A 23,576-nucleotide genomic window follows, 5' to 3' on the forward strand; every position below is an offset into this window, starting at 1 on the left:
CTGACATAACATGTTTTACCTTACCTTAACGCGCCTGACTCAGCATAACCCAACACAACCTAACCTAACCTAACCTAACCTAACCTAACCTAACCTAACCTAACCTAACCTAACCTAACCTAACCTAATCTGTCCCAACAAAAACTATTTTAACTTACACATACATTTTGGCTGATTCGCACTTACATCAATACGAACCTCGATTACCATAGTAACCATCGTAAATATTCAAAGAACGCTTTAACCATGGTAACCATTTTAAACAAAAATTTCCACTATGGCAGCACCTCATCCATCCAAATCCGCTCAATGATTTTCTAGTTGAACCAACTGGACAGGCGGACGGACAGACACAACCAGACCATAATTTAATCTCGCTATGCATTTCATGCAAATAAGGCATATTAACTGTCGCACTGAGCAACTGACCAAACCCTCCCTCAGATGACAAAGGGAGAAGCTAACATGTATTACTCACTATCTATTGTAAAAACATCGATCACAATTCAAGACCCGAAAATGGACATGATCCTGAGTCCGTTTCGCCAATTTCCCAACCTCATAATCTAGGTCCTTAAGACCCACTATCTCCTTCTTTATCTTCCAAGTGGACATTTTACTTACAGTAACATGAAGGAAACACAACAGGGCAAAGACTGAATCAAGAGGACAGGTGGAAATAGCAACAAATTCGTTATGAATTAATAATTTAACTGCACTAATGTTAACCGATTATTTTATAAAATAATATAACGGAGAAACCTTGAATATGTCTACAGCATAGACAAAATATCGTAAAAAATGCTGTATATGACTAAAAATATCACGTGCGTGTGCCACTGATTATGTGGGCGGTAAAAGAACGCTGAATAGATGGGTTTAGTTCTACGTCATCAGTGCCTTGAGGTAGTCACTTTGTGAACATCAGCCAATCCATCAGTTCTTTGGTAACATAGCTAAAACACAACTGATAATGTCAGTATACAAGAGTGGCCATGAAACTAGTGTAAATTCTAACACATGGCTCACGAAACATGAATTGCACAAGCATGTGGAGAAATTTCCATTTCATTTCCACCAGGAGACGTCTTAATCCACCCATGGCGTCGATAGGCTTAACATGATTTACTGAATATATTTCCTCTCTCACGTTTTTGTGAAACACTTATCTGTTACTATATATAAGTTTGCGAGTGAAATTTATACTCTTCCAGTTTGAATTGTTACATTAGGTAACTAGATTCCCAGGTAGTGTGTTTGTATGTGGGTTTTAATTGTAGCAAGCACTGATTATTGTTATTATTATTATTATTATTCATTTTATGAAGTATTAATAATATTAAATAATAATAATGAAAGGGATCCGGTTTTTCGTATTAGATTACAAATTTTATATCACGCAGGTCTACTGAATTAAGATAAATCATACAACAGTGAGAAGTACACAGTATCTTTACCAAAAATATATTTTTTATCTCGTACAATTAACATGGATAGAAACATGGGGTTTTCTGTCACAGACGTCGAAACTCATCTAGTTTTTCATAAGGTGTTACGCGCGCGCGCAAGAATTCCGATTGTGTGTGCTGCGTTTTACTAATAAGTTGACCCCAAAATGTCTCAGTGAAGCGGAACGTGAAGTGTTGTTTTTGAAATTCAGGCAGGACACAGGCAAAATCCAACTGAGTTACCTTATCTGACGAGGCTACCTTTCACTTATGTGGGAAGGCAGACGGACACAATTGTGTAATTTGGACAACAGAAAATTCACATGTCATTTGAGAACATAACTGTCAAACTGTCACAGCCCCGAGGAACGTGTGGTGTGCCCTGACTTTGTATTACCTGATTGGGCCATTCATCTTTCCGGAAGGGACTATAACAGCAACACACAAACTGGACTAGACAGGAGGTCCCCTTGGATGGCCTTCTAGGTCACCTGACTTTATCCCTATCGGATTTCTGTTTCTGGGAGCACACAAAGCAAACTGTGTACCAAGTATAGGTGAGAGATGAGACTGATCTACTTCGCGAAATAATCGCTCCTTGAGAGTCCATCACACCAAATACACTACAAGACAAATTGCAAGAGGTGAAGTGTTGCCTTGACATTTGTGCGTGCCCTTAGGGGTGCACATGTAAAGATTTTCTGAAGTAAAATGGAAACTGTCGAGTTTCTGCATTTGTGAATGAGAAACCCATGTGTCTATCTCTGTTAGTTTACGAAATAACTTCGGATATCATTTTGCTGTTGGTAGAAAATCTGAGTGGCATTCTGTAGGTCTCTACAAGCCAGAACAGATATGCAAATATGGAGTAAATACAAAATAGCCACTGATTAAACACTTGACAAATTCCGGTTACAAGGTTTAAAATTGTTCCATGGTTCTTAGCAGACATTCCTGGAATCTTCTGCCTTTCGGTTTATATTGGTGTAAGAGCTTCGAGATTCGATCATTAGGCGTTCTTTCAAAATGTTATACAAATTTAGTCAAATAACTGTAAATACGACAATAAAATTAAACGAAACAAATTCAAAACTTTTACTAAGTGACAACAATTATTAACTGCGACTGTGACGGTAATACCGCAAATTAACATTGAGATATACGCGAGTGGTCAACATAATCAACACCAGAAACTTCACGTACCAAATATTACTACTACTAGAACCGTGAGCCACTGAAATTGTAATCTTGATCGATATTTATTTTCATATCAGCACGCACTTTAAACGCATTATTAGGCAATCATCTATGTTGTGTTGGCGTTGTTCAGAATATTTTTTTCTGATAATTTTTCCAATAGGCCTGTATAGACTTTACAAAAATTACCCACCCATATAATGACCGCTGGAATAGATGCCTCTTTTTCAACCAGCCCTTATTAGACGCTGGCTTAGACACGCCTCTTGCAGGAACCACGACCTCCAAGGCGCCAATGTCTACGTGAAGTTTGCAGTAAATATTTGTCTTTACTTTAGAATATTGTTTCTTAAATTAAACCAAAGATAAAGAGGTTGTTCAAGTCATATAACGTTACAGCACGTCAGGCCATCCTCCCTCCTTTATAAGCGGCATTAGTTTTATGAGTATAAGTGAAACATTACTGGAATATGGCCGTGGGCGACTCAGATTTCCTTCCACAGACAAAACCAGTTTTCAATAGCCAGGCTTACGAGTAGCAGCGCTGGTGGATGGCGCTAGGCAGAGGAAAAGATAAATGAGAAGAATCCTATTGTAGTCCCATTTGTAGCCAATGACTAATCAGAGCGGTCTTAAGTATAACTGCGCTGGATTCCATTTCAAGCTGTTGTTTGTTCAGTCTCCACGGATAACACACTTGATAAATTCATAGTCCCTATTCACTGCATCCGAACTCGTCATAGCAAATTACGTGTTATTTATTGCGCGCCGAACAAAAACGTTTCTGGATATTCAAGTGTGTTACTAGAAACATACGCTTTCTAGTTAACAAAAGCGGCTAAAATAGTTTCCAGTGATTTTTGTATTTTAAACGGAAACTCAGTTATAGCAACGCTTTATTTTCCGAGGTGTTTCAGAAACTGGCAACATGGTGCTCAAAGATCATGCAAGTTTTAATCTTGAGGTGAGTAAGTAGCTCAAACACATTCCATCTTACTAACATGAACTGTGTGTCAATTCTCATCGTAAACAACGTGCCTTGATAAAATTAATGTTGCTTCGTTTTGAAACAATAATAACAAATGTCACTCAATATCCTGTCAGTATTAAGAGACCAATACATCTACAACAAAGTGGACAAGTTTAATAATGATTTGGAAGTTGTAGTTAGAAGATATCCGTCTTCTGGGTTGTTGCGCTGTGTAGTCTGGTCGATGTTAACCAACGCGATTCATCGCCCTGATGACGGAGGCAGTATGACCTCTGAAACGTTGGTTAACATCGACCAGACTACACAGCGCAACAACCCAGAAGACAGAAATCTTCATAGCGTAGATAACTTAGAAAGAATCGCCCTGATGACGGAGGTAGTATGACCTCTGAAACGTTGGTTAACATCGACCAGACTACACAGCGCAACAACCCAGAAGACAGAAATCTTCATACTCACCGCTGTGAGAACCTAAAGTCTTACAAGTTGTAGTTTATTCGACAAATTTCCATTCGAAACTAAATTGATAATTTCAATACAAATAGGTCTGAACACTTTCAGGCTTAAAGTTCAGTTAAATTACTGCATATAAAAGTCATTCTAAATAATCTGACAGCCTGATTTACAATAAATACAACTATATATTTGTAAAGTAAAATACAGGAAAACGAAAGCAAATATAATGTGATAAAATTTTGTTGGTGATGAGATATTCAATGTGTTTTATTGATTAATGAGTTGTAGAGGTAAAAGACGTAACAAATCTTTTCATCAGGACCTGGAGCACAACATAACAACAGTCGAAGCGCGTGTCCTTTCTTTTGGCTGGCTGGACTACAGCATATTCGGCTTAATGTTGACCGTTTCTACAGTTATCGGCATTTATTTCGGTTGCTTCGGAACCCGACAACGCACCAAGAACGAGTATCTTCTGGGGAATAAAAATATGAGCGTCTTCCCAATCGCCATGTCTCTCACGGCCAGCCACATCTCGGGCATCACGTTGCTTGGCGCGCCATCTGAAATGTACACGTATGGGACACAATACTGGATGATGTGCCTGGCCGCATGTATCGTATGTGCAGTGGTCGCTGTTGCATACATGCCTGTCTTCTACACGCTACAAATCACGTCAACGTATGAGGTATGACGACTGTTAAATGTAGACGTCTAGATTAACACAGACGAGTGTTAATTTCCTTGAGCAGAAGCTGCAAACACAGTCATTTCTCCTACAACGCGAAATGTGTTTTCCGTGACTGCTTCACAAGCTGTTTCCATACTGCGGATGCATGTTGGATATAATGCTTTCAAAATTAAGCAAAATAAACCATGAACACAGATATAAAAACTTATTACGCAAAAGTAATGTATTTAAATTAATAATTCAATTCAATTCTTTATTATTTGTGTGCTGTATCAACAGCCAGATGGCCAATTACAGATACAGCACAGAGATGAGCTCATGAACACAATAAAAGCATAAAAGATAAAACAAGCAGTATATAATATACATTGTTACGGAGGACATAAATACCCAAGAAAATTGCAATTAAATATATTAGGATATTTGTAAAAATAATTTAAATCAATTAAGTAAATGATACTATTATAGAATGTGAAGGAGTGTGACAATTTTCGTCTCGAATAAGTCCAAATCCCTGCAGACAACATTAGCAGCTGATGCGCATCTAGTAATAATAATATGACTAACTACAATATAAAAATTACATCTGAAATATCTACCCCTAACCTCTTTCCAGTTAAAATAACGATTTCTATAACGCGATTTTTTCATATAACGGTGTTTTCAAGGAATGCAACTATCGCATTATAGGAAAATCGACTGTGTTTGACATTAAAGATCTACAGTCAAAGGCAAGAAGACGCTAGATAGTAGATTTTAAGAGCGGTAAAATAAAGCTGTCCCGCTACACGTCATAGAAGCGCTCGAGGGGAGAGGTGCAAGGTTCTTACTCGTTCTTGACGTCGACACTAGATGGGAGTGGGTGGCCGCTTTATCACTGAGAAAGGAAGCGCCGGTATCAATTAGATAGGGGACTGGGTGAGCCCCAGAGCCGGCCTGGATACTGATGTGGTAGGGACACTAAATTTCGTGACAGATGGTATTTATGGAATTATAATATTTACTTGAATTCGGAATTTCCTTGTTATTTTATTCATCGAATGACTTAAGAAACAGAAAAATATGTGTTTAAAAGAGGTCTGTTCCGTCAAACAGTGTTCATCCATTACACACTTCATAATAAAGTATGAACAACCACTCGTCACTACACACACATTCATGTGACTAGTACACAGATAACGCGATCATCATTTACAATTAATACTATTAAGAAGAGTCTATTTGGTGCATCCAGTGTCAGTCTTTAAAACATTATACATCTGCTCTGCAACTGCGACATACTTACGAAATATGGTATTAAGTACTGATAATTATATCACGAATAGAAATTGCATTGTATTCTTGTTGCAGTATCTGGAGCTTCGTTTCAGCAGCAGCGTGCGATCTGTTGCCTCGTTCATGTTCACAATATACCAGGTAAGAAACTGCGTTATCATGCTAGAGTATCGAAACATGACTATCGCGAAATTCTTGAAAATTTTTGTGACCTCAGACAGTCCCATATACTGCACACTTATATTAATGGGACCCACATACTGTATACTGACATATGAATGGAACCCACATATTGTATACTGACATATGAATGGAACTCACATATTGTATCCTGACATATGAATGGTACCCACATATTGTATACTGACATATGAATGGAACCCACATATTGTATACTGACATATGAATGGAACTCACATATTTTATACTGACATATGAATGGAACCCATATATTATATACTGACATATTAATGGAACCCACATACTGTATACTGACATACGAATGGAGTCCACACACTGTACACTGACATATGAATAGAACCCACACTGAACACCGGATTTCAAATTTGACTTTCCTGTCTTTTGCGAAATTCGTTTACAAGGATACATCAGCCTAAGTATTAGTGTCCTCTTTGCAATGTTTCCTCTAAAAACGAATCTCATCAGCATTTGTACGACTTCCGGAGATGCACATTAGTGTTTTCATTAAAATATATAATTGTCTCCAACTGAAACTGAAACCTTTATTTCAGGTTCTGCACACCCCCATAGTGCTGTACGTTCCTGCTCTGGCCTTCAGCCAAGGTGAGAAACACGAAGTCTAATTTGTAGATTACAGATTCGGGCTCATTTACGCTCAAGGGTAATGGCGAATATTTGGCCGGTACTACACGGGCAATACAACGCAAAGCATCTTGGCACCAGTATCCTACAATGATACGTCTGTATGTTTCAAACATTTCTGTTGCAGTGACTGGAATAAATCTTCACATGATAACTCCTGCTGTGAGTGCCATCTGCATTTTTTACACCACACTGGTGAGTTGTATTTGTGAGATATTTCGCATTTACAGAATTCTGATGGGAAAACTTCTTGGAAAGAAAAATAATAAATTCGATCTAACATAAATGAAAATAAATATCTCAGGGTAGGACCCAAATGGGTTGATTTTATGAACTCCATAAAGAAACACAAAAGGCGAGGAATTTGACCAGCTGAGTTAGATTCGTTTGCTCAAAAATAGCCCGTGCCGTGAACATAGACAGGCATGTACTGTTGGACTTTCGGAAAATAATATTAAAATCGATCTTAGTAAAACAGATTTAGAGGAATAAACTGGTTCGAGATTACGGGTTAAATTATTGAAGGAGGCTGGAGTGAAAGTCTGCATAATGAAAAGTTTCGCCAAATAATATTCGGGCGATCAAATCAAGAAAGACTTGCATGAGACATAAGAAATGCGAACAAAATTTTATTCACAAATTCTAAACGAACGAGAGTACTTAGAAGGCCTAGACGTGCTAGATTATTTCAGTGTTTACAGAATTCAATACAGAACAGAACAGTATTAAAATAGATCTTAAATAAATAAATGTGTGAGGTTGAAGACTGGATTCATCTGACTCAGGAGATAATTTATTTACACGTTATACGCGCTTTGCTGTACAAATTTTCGCTTATCTGCAGTTTTATTTCAGTATTACGAGGAGCATCAATATTCTATCCGGGGCCAAATCTTAAAGCCCATCACCTGCGTCGAATTTTCCCCAGGCTTATCAGAAGATGTGATGTGGATGATAAACTTATCATCATAAAATACTGGCGCCAGTTTTACATAAAAAACTGAGAATTGTTATACGTTTCCCAATTTGCGCGTCTCCGTCATAACCGGCTATTAGTAGGAACGCAACCCCCGTGTATAACGAGAGTCGCCTGTATTCCAGGTGGAGACTTTCTTCATTAGTTGAAATACTATCCGTTCGTGTTCCCATGGTTACAGGGAGGCCTGAAGGCTGTGGTGTGGACAGATACTTTGCAGCAGATCATCATGATGGGATCCAGCATCGTCGTCATGGTCCTGGGAATAATCGCGGTGGGTGGACTCGACATAATGTGGCAGAGAAATGTGGACGGAGACAGGATCGAGTTTTTCAAGTACGTCACGGAGCACAACGCATCTTCTTTTATTTGTATTTTAACTAAAGTACTAAGTATTCACTTAATATATGTTACGTATTTCCTCGACTTTAAGACCCCAAGGAAAAAAGTCTTATATCTATTCGTTATCAGAACAGTACAACATAACCCATGTTAAATCTGCTCAATGAAGACAATACAATATAATAAAGAGGTTTGTATTTGTAGCTACTATTCGACTAATATTGTTAATATGAGATGGGCAGGGCATGTAAAATGCATGGAGGAAACCATAAATGGACACACAATTTTTGTTTTAATAAATTAAAGAGAAGAAACTCTTGAGAGACCTGGTCAGAGATGAAAGATCGATATTAAACGCGATCCACGCTTCTATATCGATACTAAGTTTCTCGATCAGATGAATAATTGTCGATTGTACGAGGAAGACACTGTTATGCAATTTGCCTGTGTGTATGTCTGTCACCTATTAATATGTTAGTGTACATTTGTCTTGTTACCTGAGTACCCCCACGTGTTGTTCCAGCATGGACCCAAATCCTCTGATCCGAAACACGTTCTGGACCGTGACTATCGGCATGACGTTCATCTGGTTGTCTCACGTCGGGGTGAATCAAGGGATGATGCAACGGTTCCTATCGCTGCCCAGACTCTCCGACGCAAGGTGGTCAGTACACCACGCCCCACTTTCCTTCGTTAAGAGATCCTGCATTGTCTGTGTATCTGTGTGTTTTTTTTACAAAAGTTCTACCGCCGCCTTGTGACTTTTGTTATCACGGTAGTAAACCTTCTAAATCCATATAAGCAGTAGTAGTAATAGTAGTTATTGACCATCTCAGCGACTATCAGCTTCTCAACGTGGTCTCTGCTCCATTAAGTTATTTAAAATTTGTCTTAACATTTTTAATCGTAATAATCATTTTAATAAATTTATTTTTAATTCTGGATTAAAGTCACATTTATCCTATTTATGTTATTTAACGACGCTGACATAATTAGAGGTTAAATGGTGAGTAGAACATCAGTTGGAAAGAGACAGTCGTGGTTTTTTGTGGAACTACTACTCCGAAATTCACTTCAAGAGACTGAGAAAAAACATGAAACATGTAGGAATTTTGAACTAGATTCTCCCGAAGAAAAGTCTACTTTATTATCAGGACTCTAGTCTGCTCGACACCTAGCGGAGATTTCGAGAACTTAGGCTACGTCTTATAATTATTTTGTTCCATTCGACTGCTTTTACCAAAAACCTGTAACAAATATTCTAACATCTTAAGCTTATTATTTACCTCTGTATTAGCCTTCATTGTTTCAACATTTGTTCCTTTCCGATCCAGGGCCCTGCTCGTATTCTGCGTTGGAATCTGCTGGTGCAAAACTGTGAGCTGTTTGACTGGCCTACTGATATATGCACACTACCAGGACTGTGACCCGCTCAGCACGAAAGTATTACCAACGTTATGCACTAAAATATCCATTTCTCATAACAATTAAATGACCCACAAATACAAGAGACATACTCCGAATGCATTAATTGTCTCATTCGTCTATTAAACATATAAATATTCTTAATAAAATCTAATATAATCTTATGATTCGCACCACATCACACTGCATATAGAACAGCGCAGTTTTCAATAGCAGTGTCTCCGCGTCATGGAAGCAAATTGGGTGGGGCTCAATGTGTAGCTCCACGCACTTTTAATGTGGAACTTTATGGAGGTTAGTGGTTTGCTTCACACAGGAAACACCCCCGGTTCCCACTGTGTAGGAAACTAGATTACTAGTTCTAATTCAAAAAACGTAAATCTTAACACATTTTTGACATTGCGTTTTGTGTTACATTTACATGTACGATAAGTAACTGATTAAAATAATTATCAAATTAAATTTCTATACCGAATATGGATAAAAATTATAATCATCCGCAAATTTTCAATTCAGACCCCTAATAACAGAAGTATAGTCTGTATAAGCTGAGAATTGACCTGGCCTTGAACTAATGGCATCATGCTAATTTTTGACTTAAAGCATTCCCTCTTCCTGAAAATGTTCCCACTGTTGAAGTAATCTGAATAGTATTTCAAACAGTGGGTGTGTTGCCAGTGTCCCAACCTTTTTACTAAATTCTATTCAAACTATAAAATGCTAAACCGACTAGAATGAGATGAAACACTAGAAAGTTAGAAAACTAATTAAGAACTGAGTGCCAGCTGATGTTTCTGTACAACGTTTTATAACGGCTGTGCGCCCGTGTAGATGAGTATTTGTGTTTCAAGGTCGAGTCAATGCTCCGCTCAGATAGACAGCATTGGAAACCCGGTTGTATGTTACAGGTGATCAAACGTGCCGACCAACTGTTACCTTACTACGTGATGGATTTAGCTGGTTCCATTCCCGGTCTGCCAGGCCTCTTTGTAGCAGGCGTTTTTTGCGCAGCTCTCAGGTAAGAGATGGTTTTCTTGGCACATGACTTGCCAAACAAATTGTTTTCTGATGCTACTCTTAGTAAAGCGTCAATTTATATGCAGGATACATTTATTTTTACTAAAAATGAATCTTAGATAAATGTGAGGTGGTGGACTTGATTCGTCTGACTCACGATAAACCCCAGTGGCTCATGGTAATATGGTAATGAAACCTCAGGATCCACAAAACGCAGGAAATTTCTTAACCACCTAAGAAACATGTTCTGAAACAGGAATCTACTCCAGGTAATTAGATAATGGCACATATTGAAATCACGAAATAGGAGAATCGGTTTCAAAACGATATACCTCGTTCGTAGCGTTAAATGTGTCAACTGTAAAATGACTTCGTGGACATTTCAATTAACAGGCCACGACATGTTGTAGATTGGAAAAATAGTAGCAATAATTACATACGCTTTTGCCATGGTACAAATATGTTTCAGTACAGTTAAAAATTGAAATCCTTGTGTCAAAAAGTGAATAACCTTTGTTATAATTTACACCAAACCCACTGCATTACTACATTATTTTGTCTCTTAAAAATAGTCAGTCAGAATATCCAGTTTCATAATTTGAAACCGGGACATCCCGAATAAGAACCAGAAGTGTGACGGGTCCTCGACAGTTTACAAGTAAACACAATGTGGTGTTCTAACTCCATGTCTACGAGTCTGAACACATTGTCCGGCATGATCCATGTTTCAGCTCCATGTCCACGAGTCTAAACACACTTTCCGGCATAATACATGTTCCAGCTCCATGTCCACGAGTCTAAACACACTTTCTGGCATAATCCATGTTTCAGCTCCATGTCCACGAGTCTGAACACGCTTTCTGGCACGATATATGAAGACTTTATATCGCGGTGGTTGCCCACCGATAAGCAAACCGAAGTTCTGGTGAACTTCATCATGAAGCTGACGGTGTGCGTTGTCGGAGTCGTCTGCGTGTTCCTCGTTTTCTGGATCGAGAAACTCGGAAGTGTCATACAGGTACATTTCCCTTATTACATTTAAATTATAAACGTAGAGCCTTCTCTAATGTATGTGACGTATACCCTAGTTATTTTCTAGTCTCCCCGTCTTTACCGCTTGGTGGCACGCAGATTTAATAACTTTCTTTGGAGTACATCACTATGGAGCATGGGTTAGTCGCGGTGGCCCAGTCTCATGGCCTTCAAGGTCTCCTGGCTTCAACCTATTGGATTCCTCGTTATAGGGCTTCAGGAAGGATGCGGTGTATGTACAGCACTGAATAGTTGAAGACTGGGGTCGCATTATTAGACACACAGCAAATACTTAGCAGGATTCGGACGAAAGTGAAGTGCCGTTTGAGAATTTGCCTTCTTACAAAAGCAGCACAAATCCAACATCATTGAAATACCGGCCTGTATATTGACCAAACACTTGTGTGATGCTAATCACGTATTTTCTCTTATAGGTTGGTGTTACTGTCAGCGGCGTGACGTACGGCGCCATGTTGGGGCTGTTCTCACTTGGGATGTTCTTCCCCTGGGCTAATACAAAGGTAAACGTCACGCACAGACAGCAAAGAGTGAAAAAGGTATACTCAGTAATAGCACAGGACAGTTATATAAATGTCACTCGTACTAAAGAAAATACGAAAAATGTAAAAATTGTTGAATCTACGACAGAGGGAGGAACTTCAAAAATTTTACTGTTCACAAAATAATATTTAGGTGGTCAAATCAAGGAAGGTGAATAGGCGGGCCATGTAGCACGCATGGGAGAGATGAAAGTGTATGCAGAATATTGGTTACCTGAAATAAGGAGGCCACTTAGATGATCTGGGCATAGACCCATATGGGAGAATCATATAGAATTTGGCCTTAAAGAAAAGTTGGAGGGATTGGATTCATTTGGCTCTGATTAAGCTGACTGTTATGACCACGGTAATAAAATTCCTGGTTTCATAAAAGGGGGATACAATTAGCTACCCAATCACTTTGCTCCATAAAAATGTTTACTGAGAAGTTACACCGTATCTCCGTGACTTTCCATAACCGCAAACAACTGCAAAACAAAAAATTGTTCCACTTTAGTACAGACTTACTGCATAACGATGAATATCTTCATTTGTGCAGATCCTCTAGTAATGTGAAATAGGGAAAGCCACGAAGGACTGGGTACATGACACATACAGATCAAATATGAACAGCACGCAGAATTTTACTGGGGGAACTTTTTGCGAAGCGACCACACGTAATACAAAGAAAAATATGGAAAGACAAAGGGTTAACTATATTAAGACAGGTCTAAATACGAGATGAGCCGGTATACCGTATTCAGTGAAGTGTCTGGACGACTGAGGTTTGATTACCGGAAGAGACGAAATGATTCCTCTTCGCCAACCTTGAGATCGACTCAGGACTTTACCCAGTGGATAAAGGCGGACAGTGGATGGAGCGTGAAGCTGACCGCTGTTCTCTATCTAGTGCTTTAGTGCTCGGACTAAAACGTTTCAATATTAGGGACTGCTCAGGATGGTGCTTATGTTTCAGGGGGCTCTGGTGGGCAGTTTGACAAGCCTCGTGCTTGTGAGCTGGCTTGTTGTTGGGGCTCAGACAGAGATTGCCAGGGGCGCCATAAAGTTCCCGTGGAAACCGATGTCCACAGCAGGCTGTCCAGGGAACCACACGGTTACTCCACTCTCTGCGTCTACTGACAGGTGAGGGACGGACACGCGTTGGCACTGAGCTACACCAGCAAAGTCCATGACGCACAGTCGCTCATCTAGTCATGAAATTCCCAGCCTCGTAAGGATCCTGAAGTTTTGTTGCTGTGTTATAAGAACCGCCACTGAGCCAGATGGGTCCAGTTCACATCCGACACACTGTATCTTTAATTATCTGTTTTAACATTACCCTCCCTCCTACGTCTTTACACACAGGGAGGAAAAGCTGAATGCACACAATGTTGTCGTCGGAAAATTCAAATATAAGAGACCTCTTGCAAGTACTAGAGTTAGAGCGGAGGTTAATATTAAAATGTGTCCTTAAAAATATATAATATAGTTTTAAACTGGATTCATCTGGCTCAGGACACGGACCACTGGCGGTCTCTTGTGAATACGATAATAAGCCTTTGGGTTCTGTAAAAAGAGCGAATTTAACTCTGCGAGTATGATGACAAGATTACGGGCCAATCGGGGTTCGAGTCTAGGCAGAAGCAAGACAGTATTCTCTTACGTACCGCGTCCAGTCTGCATCTCGACGTCTTATTCAATGAATACAGGTACTCTTTTCTTGGGTAAGACGGACGGAGCATACAACTCGTAATTCACCCCAATTTAGTGCCAAGGTCAACATTCATTTGTTTTCTGTAATATACAATGTCTCAAAAAATTGTACGCGTTTTAATAAAGATTACTTATTCACATATTCAGAGCGTAATACAAAATGGTGGAGGCTCGCTAACTTTCGAGAAACGAAAATTAATTTTTAAGTGACACTGAAAGTTCGATAATGTGTGTAGTGCAGATGTGAATTCGTAACTAAGCCTCCAACACGGCTAACAATTTCAAGAATTCATGATAAATAAACAAACGCTACTGTGCAAGACATGTATAGTCGGCGCAGTAGTTTTTGGCCGGTGGAATATTCAAGGGGAAGGCTAGGAGCGAGTCACTTGTGCGATGGTATAATGCTGACTGCACCGAGGAGCTTGTCTGACTGAACGCCCAAACAAAAGAAATACACTGACCGTGCCACCTCAGGTACACAGACTAGGCCCGTCCGCCAGCTTGGAATTTTCAAGGGGAAGGCTAGGAGCGAGTCACTGACTGCACCGAGGAGCTTATCGGACTGAACGCCCAAACAAAAGAAATGCACTGACCGTGCCACCTCAGGTACACAGAGTAGGCCCGTCCGCCAGCTCCACCGGCCAAAAACTACTACGCCGACTATACAAGTAACGGCATAAGAGACTGGGCTCATCAAGGAGTGAGGAAAATTCTGCTTTAATGTTGCCGAGATTTGAAAACGGCACTTCACGATCATAAAACAGGAGTCATAACTACTTGGCCGTCATGTTCCACGCAAAGGTCAAGCATATTCCTCCACTCCTCCATACGTCTTCATGGCGCGAGGCTTAATAATGACCAGAGACAATTTTAGCGTTTACCCTGTGTTGCCGGCAGGGCTCCTGACGCAGAGGAACCTTTCGTGCTGTATCGCCTCTCCTACTTGTACTTCAACGTGGTCGGCTTCATCATCGTCATCGTTGTGGGATTGCTTGTCAGTTTTCTCACCGGAGCTACGAATCCACGAGAACTACACCCGGACCTTCTGAGTCCAGTCGTACACTGGATGCTTCCTAAGGGCCCCAAGGATCAGTATCAACCCGTAAAACAGGTAGTGAACCTAAAGACCACGAGCTTTACGAGTGTCGCGCACGGACAAACTTCTGATCTCTGTGAGGGGAATCCCCCAAAGTCGCTACCCACGTGATGTATGAATTTCTTGTTTAAGCGGAGAACAAGCATTTGAGAATCAGTGAAGAGGAGTGCGCGCAAAAGTGACATACACGCATTTCAAAAGTCTTGAACCATACCACAGTTTTAGAAAATTCCCGAGTACTGTTTTTAGGACCACAAAACTTACTGAGATTATTTTCTCATGTCTCTGCAATGGATGGAGGATCGGACATGTAGGAGATGGATGTAACCTAACCGTGACACGTATCTTGGGACATGATGGTTCAGTACCGTGTACACAAAATCCCACTGGACTCTTCCCTGAGTCACGTACAATGATTTCACACCCTCATAAGTTACATATTTAAGATTCCTTTTAATATCATCCACCAATCCACACCGTACTCCACATTAACTTTACACTTGAGGTTTTAAGATCAAAATTTTACACCGGCCAATGTATTCTGTTGGCCCCACGTAATTTTTTTATATATACTGTGTCACCTTGTTAATGTTATCAGTTGCTCGCGGCACCTATCGCTGTGAGAAACTGAGTCAGATATATAAATAATTACTGATTTTGTTAGAAAAAAATTAAAGAGTAATACGTGAGCCTATATTCAAAATGCAGAGTAATTTATCAGTATTTTAATTCATATTTTAATGGCAATCCTCGTAAACCGATATTCGACCAAAAACAAATGTCTATGTTGAGTCATTTATCCTATCTCATGCTTCTGATAAATTCATGTTCTCCAAACTGTTAATATCCTTTAAAAAGATTAATTTGAATTCACGTGACGACATTCAGAGGAATATAATGGCAGAGACATCAATGGATCTAAGTCAAAAGGTAAGTAACAATGTTAAACTTCACAGATATTGCCCATCGTCCTAATTTTAATTGAAAACGATGTCTCTGAAAAGTCTTTTTAATTACAATTAGACGATGGATAATGTTAAAGAAGTTTGACGTTGTGATACACCATCGTCACAAACCTTCAGATTTAATTCAGAAGTACTCACACTCTTTCCACATCTTTTACAATTAATTGTACATTAATCATCCTGTCGACGCATGGACGTTACGAAGTCTGAGCTACTGACAGCAACGTTTTATAAACCACAATTAAATCAGTCCGGTTATATAACTGTCAGACCTCGGTTTTGAAGGAATTATCGTACGATAGATGTCACTACCTTTCACCATTTAGTGGCACTGCAAGGAAATAGCTTCATCGTCTCGAATCAGTAGCTCAGCCAATTATTAGGTAGCCAGTCACGACAGACAATCATGCCACAACGTTATGAGGGGGAATTTCATTCATATGCGTTAACGTAATAACGCTGAATCAATACTTTGTGTAACATGGTATTGATTGCTGTGTTTACGCATGCGCACAAAGTGTCAGCCATTGACTACGATTCTGTGTGGACCAGTGTAGTGCGTACAGTTCGTGATGGCGGTCGCAGACAGATGACACTAGTTACCACGACAAGTACACAGGTACGTATCGCCTTCAAAATGCACGTAATATTTGCACCGTCTAGTGTGTTGTTAGATAGTAAAAAAAACTGTGTTCTTACGAGAGCTGCACAGCAAAGTTTAACATATTTTCTGAAACCAGTGTTTTAAAATGTCGACCTCAAAACATGTTAGTGTAGCGGTAACATTTGGGCGGCAGGGTTACGGTTTTTAAATCCTGGCCTCATTACCAACCATACTGAAAACTTTATTGTGGTTTCCTTCAGTCTCACCTGCCACGTTCCAGATTTTACCCAGACACAAGCCACGAAAGATTTCTCGCTGATAATTTAATACTCGGAATTTGTAATCTTCGGGTTTCATTCATGCTGTTGAATCAGCTTCGTTACATAACCTATGAATTGGACCAATTTTTCCCTGTAGAAAATTATTTTATTTGCTCTTGGCCGGCTACAAAAATAATAATCCTGGTGTTCCATCAAATATTACGACATTTTAATATTATATTATGTTTTTTCTTCTTCTACAGAGTGAACACAATCTGAACTATTTCAAATGTTTGTTAACAAAATACCTGGCAAACAATATAAACGATGTTCGAAGGAGAGGCATTCCTGCGGAAGAAATTACGTGACTCCAACTATGACCACTAGGAGTGCAAGTTGCCAAGATAATAAAATGGCGTCTCAGACTCTAGAAAGCGTTTTATTGCTCGCATTCCACTGCACATAATCTGTGATCACTGTTAAAGGAGTGTTCTAGATAAATATTCATACAATATTCCACACGCGAATTCATCATCGCCCTGATAATGGAGGCGGCAAGCACCTCTGAAATGTCGGTCATGTACACTTCGTACATCGTCTCCTATCTAATTCTTCCAGATATTACTCAGCGGCCATGGATCAGTGACGTGTGTTGTTTTACATTTAACAATCTTTAGATCGAAAATCATATATAACTCATGCCCCTCACGTATTTTCAACTCCTGCTTTTAATTCAAATTAACTACTGCAGAGAACTTGAAGGATTTTTTAAGAAACTACGTGACACACCTCACATATTTCACGGGAATTAAATATTCATTACCAAGTTCAGAAGAGCCCACCACTGAACCAGTTTAATCAATTCCACGCCCTCACACCCCAGTTCTTTAAGATTATTTTAATATTATCCTCCGTCTAAAAGGTTGATCTCTTCCCTTCAGGTTTCCCTCATAAAATTTCGTATGCACTTCTTACCTCTCTCGCCCGTGTCGTTTCATCATTCGAACATTATCAGCTCATTTGGTGAATAATAGCCTATGAACTTCGAAGACCATCATTATGTTGTTCACTGTCTCTTTAACCCAAATACTCCATTAATAATTTTGCTCAAAAATACACCCTTCTATTTTAAAGTTATTAATAAATCGCAATGATTGTTATGAACTGCCTCCACAATCATTTCGTTGGTGTAACTTAAAGACGGCCGCAGAGATCGAACCACAGACCTTCCGAATGCTGTATGCCTGCCTAAACATTCTCCCACTGTTACAGGACCTTGCATCTTGTGGCAGACTGCCAAGCTGCAGATAATGAGACAAAAGACGATGCAATGTCGACCAATGTCGTTGATGCAAACGTTCTGGCATTATTTTAATGCTCATCCTTCGTATTTGAGAAGTCCCGGGTTAGAACCTCATCTCAAAAATACGGTATTCTTACAGGAAGTTTTATATCGCTCGTTATGTTCCACAAAAGACGACTATTAGCTCCTGCATGACTCTGTCTTATGGGGTCAATAATTTCCAGTTGCCTCCATTTTATTTAATCAAAACCATTAACGAATAGTCTATGTAATATTACACAGTTTTGAAATATAATTAATAAGTATCCGACCTTCCACCGCTTCGCTCGTGTCACCTCCATATAAGACACAGAACTGCAATCTTTAGCTTCAACAGTAAAATGTACAATGGCTTATCTCTGTTATATTTAGACGGTTTTAATAAATACAAAACTTACTTCCTGTTCACTGCGGCAAGAATTTCAACCAGAAGAATTTAACGCTTCAGCACTGAACCACGTATTACTGCAAAATTGTTCGTGTTTTCCTCGACGTATCTTATAATTGCTTAAATTTATTGCATCTTTGGTGTTCGATAAGGAGGGCCAAAGTCAAAAGTAATTTCTTTCAGAGCACTGCAAACATGGCGTTGAATAGCAGGACAATTAATTAATAATGAAGTGGAAAGATTTGGAAGGAAATGTCTGTGGTCTAATTTCAGGTAGAAACATCCCACAATCTGCCTCGACGGAATCTGAGAAAAACCACGAAAAATTTAGTCCATCTGTTCTCCCAGTCGATATTTGAAAAACCGACAGAATTTCACTCAATTTCCTGTTCCTGCCGAAATTTCTCTTAATAATGCAATCTTTACCCAGATCCACACGAACAATAGGGTAACATCAAGGATACATTAAAATTAAATGTTTGTATTATGAAACAGCGCAGCGTATAACTAGCGTGAGAAATACGAAAAATGATTACAATCACAAATGAAACGCTTCGTTGAAAACAATAAGAGATACTTCTTGACACGTCATACAAATCTTAATATTAATAATAAGCATTGAAATACAGTCAGACCGCGTTAAAGCGCCAGAGATTGTTCACTACCAACGTTGAAACGGTTTAAGCTACAAATTTTAACATTTTTTTTTCGACTCAGAATATCTCCAACACTGATGGGTTTACGCCATGAAAAGGAGAAATACAAACAGTTGGCAATACTTTGCTGGTTTTGCACAGGGATGTTGTTCTTTGTCTTTTATGACAAACGCAAATGTTTGTCATCACACAGTATGCACAGAACTTCGCTCCTTGTCGTGACTAACCCGGCAGTAATATTAAAACCAAAGTGTGTGTGTATAGGTCGCGCGAGTAGTCGTGTCCACCTAAATGCGCGATGTGTAAGCCGAGAGAGGGGAGTTGAGTAGTAGGGGAGGGGGTCGCACAGCCTCAGCTGCGGTGACGCACCGAACTAAACACAGCTAGAGCTACAAAACCAACTGAAGCTGACACCCCTCTGGCGCGTGCTTCGGACGAGTCCATCTCATACGACCAAAATCAGTCCTTTGCGCAAGTGTCAGCACTTCTCGCGCGACCTCTACATTAGTTACTCAAACTGTGTGGAATACACGTTTATTACGGAAGAGTTTGTAACCCTGTCTACCGCAAAACAAAAGTGGGTTTGTAATTGTTCTAGAACAACTCTAGGAATATTACCTGTTTTAGAAGCAGCATATTCTGAACCATGTTTCCATGTTAAAATAAATGCCCCTCCCAGTATCAGGTACATTTGCTGTAATCGTCTGATTTAATTACATTGCTCTTTTTCAAGTGACCCTAAATAACAACCCAACTCGATAACCGGGATGTTACAAGTGGTTTCTTACCTGAGTAGTTTGCATTTGTTAACCCAGAATTATTGGTGAACAGTGTCGAAACAACAAACAATTCCAGGGATTTGTCTGTATAATCTGTGGAAACAAAATGACGCGGCGTTTTATCGGACTTGATTATAATGCGTAACGGTACATTTGTGCTGCAAAGATGTTTGGCGGATGCATGCGTTATCATAACCTCAGAAATTACACCAGATATCTAATTATTAATCACTTAAAAGCAATGTCAAATATTTCACCAATGGCTGATTTGATTAAAGAAAAGTATCGATTATTGTGTGAACGTGTTTGAAATTGAGCTTATGGGAAAAATTCCAAGACTCGTCTTTTTATTAGAAATCGAAAAAAATATTTCCGGCATCTAAATCAGTGAAAATTACTTAAGACTTTTACTTTATATTAGTGAATTTTGGCCTGCATGTATTACAACATAGAAAATTGGTTACAGATATGTAAGTAGTTTACTTATACAGAAATAAGACAAATAGAAATAAACATAAGTTGTTTCTGTTTGGAAAATACAACGATATATCCAGAAAATTTTAATTTACCACTCATTTTCTTTTATATTAATCCGATTTCGTCTGTACCCACTTACGTATGGAGGTTTAACACGTAAGATGGCAATACTAACAAAAAATGACCTTTTGGACCAATATTGTTTTTCTTATCAACTCCTCAATTGTAAGCTAACAGAATTCTAACAGACTACCATAGATTTCATTGGATTGCCCTTATTTAAAACTCGGAGTCCCGACTGTCAAGGAAAGAAATATCGGTGGTCACAGGTTACGTTTGTAGTAAACTCGTTCATGGTTGCCTAGTAACCAGACTAGAGACGGACAAACACGGCATGTAAATCAAAACGATAACATGTCGCTGAAATCTTAGGAATCGTAACACTATTCAGTATACACTATGAACATAATAATCCAAAAATAGCTTACGTAAAGCATTTTATTATTTTCAGGTATGAGCAGTTGATATACCGCTTCTAAACTGTGACGGAAATGCGGCAAGAATGAGGAAGTTCCCGTAGCAACAATGCTCAACACCACTGGAACCAACCTGATCTCCAAGGTCATTTTCATAATTTGTGTTCTGATAGCGACTGCTACGGTCTGCCTCTTGACACACGAGTTCATAAAGAATTATCATCACCCGGTGCTTATTTTACGACGTCGTATCACCAATCAAAATGATAACCAATCACCAAACACCAATTCTTCACCGGGAGGACTGTTGGATCTCATCGCAAACGTAACTCATGTGGTGATGGCCATGGAGAATCAAGCTCAACGGCTGGATGAAGAACTACAGCGCATGCGTCAGAAAACCCGCCAGTTACTATGGCAACGCCAGAAAGACGCGTTATGGACGGCAATTCATAAATGCGTTTTATTTTATGGTTGCAGTAAACATAATTATACTCCTCTTAGCAGGACTGTAAATGGAGCTAACAAGACTTTCTCTCAGTACAAGAAACTTAACTCCAGCTATGGACTCTAACGTCCTAACGAGTTAACGACGACAGAGCAAAGGCAATTTTTAGGAAATTGAAAATAATACGCCATTAATTCTTCACTAGCGGGCAATTTGATTGAAAATATAAATCTGACGTTTCGGAGACTCTCTCCGTCATCGGTGATTGATATTATGAACAGATAGGCACATACACGAACCGTTCAACTTAAACCACTCTCCATGAAAACTAGTCTGTTCTTAACGTGATAGAAACCACTGATATAAGTTACCAAACACATAATCAACCAGTAATCGTTTAAGAGGGTCCAACACTTTTAATACATCTTTAACACACGGCTTTATGAAATTATAGATAACATTTTCAGAAACTTTTTTTATACACAACTGAATTATATTTTATAACATAATACCAGCAACTTCAGTGTATACGTTACAGAAGTGAAACTTAAAAGGAATTAAAATGAACCACACTTCAGTGGCGAGTGAGTGTAAGTAAATTACTCTGTTAGGGCTTCTAAAGGCGACGTCTCTTCTCGTAAATGTATCCTCCCCCCCCCCCAAAAAAAAAAAAAAACATAAGTGGACTGGAACAAAGTTTCGTTTGTAACCAGGCCCACAAAACTTTGTCATTTTATTACTACGAGTAGTTACTACAAGTTCATTTATTAACTATCCTCTGAAATACAAAAAAAAAGATAATGTGATTATTATCTGGTCCGCTGCTTTACGTACAAGTACCATTCATACAACTGACATTAAAACACTGCCGTAAAATGCAAATTTTCGACGCAAAAACTGTGTCTCACACACAAGTTGTTGCAGGAGCAAATTCATGTTATTATAAAACTCTGTATTAATTTGTACATATTTCAACAGACTATGGTAAGTTGTCGTTTCTGAATATGTAACGTTGCATATAACAAAAAAAGCTATTAGTTTTATAAAATAGTGCGAGGAAGGTTTTTTTTCCCCTTGGATCCAACGGGAAAATTACATCTGGTGTGGTGCACCATCTGTGACAGCAATGGAGAACGCAAGATGACGATAAGACATGGCAAATAACTTCAAAATTCAATTTCACACTTCAGTCAGTTATTGCGAAACACTTCAAAGCCTCGTCACTTAACACTGGATACAATGATTGCAAAACATTCTAACATCGCATCCAATCAGATATTGATCCTGTGCGTGGAGTGAGAAGTGTGGGAATATCGAAAATGCAGGATCAAATTTATTTCTCTGAACTCTATGACCAAATACCCTCAAGAATTCTAAAAAATTAAGCTTCGTCTTATGCGACAAATTATCAAGTCATTTGATATTTTACTCTGAATTTCTGTTTAAAAATCCATCTATTTTGTGCTTCAGAGTTTATGGAATTCTTTGAATTTGATACCTTTCTGTAATAAAACTTGATATGAACTTCGGTGTATCTTTGCACTTATTAGAATGTCCTGCTACTGTTCATATTATCTACATTCAGGATTTTCGTGGCAGGCTGGCACACGTGCATGGGTTTCCATAAACGCCTCCCACCCGTTCACCTCATTTATGATTTGAATTTCCCGAAAACAAAAACGTATTTGAAGAGTGTTTGTACCCAATTTCACATTCAACTTACATGTTACAGAAAATAGCTGAAATTTAAGAAAGTTAAAACTGTGTCAACCAGCCCCGCTCTCCCCCATTAAACCCATTACATGTCAAACATACAGCAAGAGCTAGCTAATCTTTTCAGGAGTTTAAGACCTTACCGTAGCGCTTATACGAAAATGTGAAGTCCAGCTACCGCACGTCCATTTTCAAAGATCAGATACACGCAAACAATGTTTTTGTTTAGTATTTGCGAGCTGAATAGCCACGGTGGTCTAGCGGTTAGAACGCTGGCCTTGTAATCCTGGGGTCTCGGGTTCGATTCCCGGCGGTGCCCGAATTCATAACTTGTGTTGGGCAAGGACGTGGTCTAGGCAACACGGAGTTTTCCTCCAGGGGCTTCTTCCCCGGTTTCTCCGTGGCATCCCAACAATTACTCCAT

General features: G+C 39.2%; 1 protein-coding gene across 2 annotated transcripts; it reads left to right on the forward strand.

Annotated features, from left to right (window-relative positions):
- The first annotated feature begins 1,193 nt into the window (after positions 1-1,193).
- Positions 1,194-22,967, forward strand: LOC110839054 (sodium-coupled monocarboxylate transporter 1). 2 transcript variants are annotated; one of them, XM_087357877.1, is made up of 15 exons: positions 1,194-1,248; positions 3,563-3,609; positions 4,412-4,780; positions 6,134-6,199; positions 6,811-6,862; positions 7,029-7,096; positions 8,059-8,213; positions 8,743-8,883; positions 9,554-9,662; positions 10,553-10,662; positions 11,493-11,679; positions 12,128-12,214; positions 13,209-13,375; positions 14,846-15,059; positions 17,137-18,037. In XM_087357877.1, the coding sequence occupies exons 2-15, from the start codon at positions 3,574-3,576 to the stop codon at positions 17,239-17,241; spliced, it is 1,866 nt and encodes a 621-aa protein (XP_087214003.1). In that variant the 5' UTR covers positions 1,194-1,248; positions 3,563-3,573; the 3' UTR covers positions 17,242-18,037. The 2 variants fall into 2 exon arrangements, 1 of the variants encoding a protein (XP_087214003.1); XR_015537585.1 differs by lacking the exons at positions 1,194-1,248; positions 17,137-18,037 and adding an exon at positions 21,027-22,967 and having other exon boundaries at positions 1,272-3,609; positions 14,846-16,628.
- Positions 22,968-23,576: the final 609 nt, after the last annotated feature.

Source organism: Zootermopsis nevadensis, unplaced genomic scaffold (assembly GCF_977971745.1).
Source record: "Zootermopsis nevadensis isolate Lab colony 2312 unplaced genomic scaffold, Znev_1.0 Znev_ptg000028l, whole genome shotgun sequence".
NCBI lineage: Eukaryota > Metazoa > Arthropoda > Insecta > Blattodea > Termopsidae > Zootermopsis > Zootermopsis nevadensis.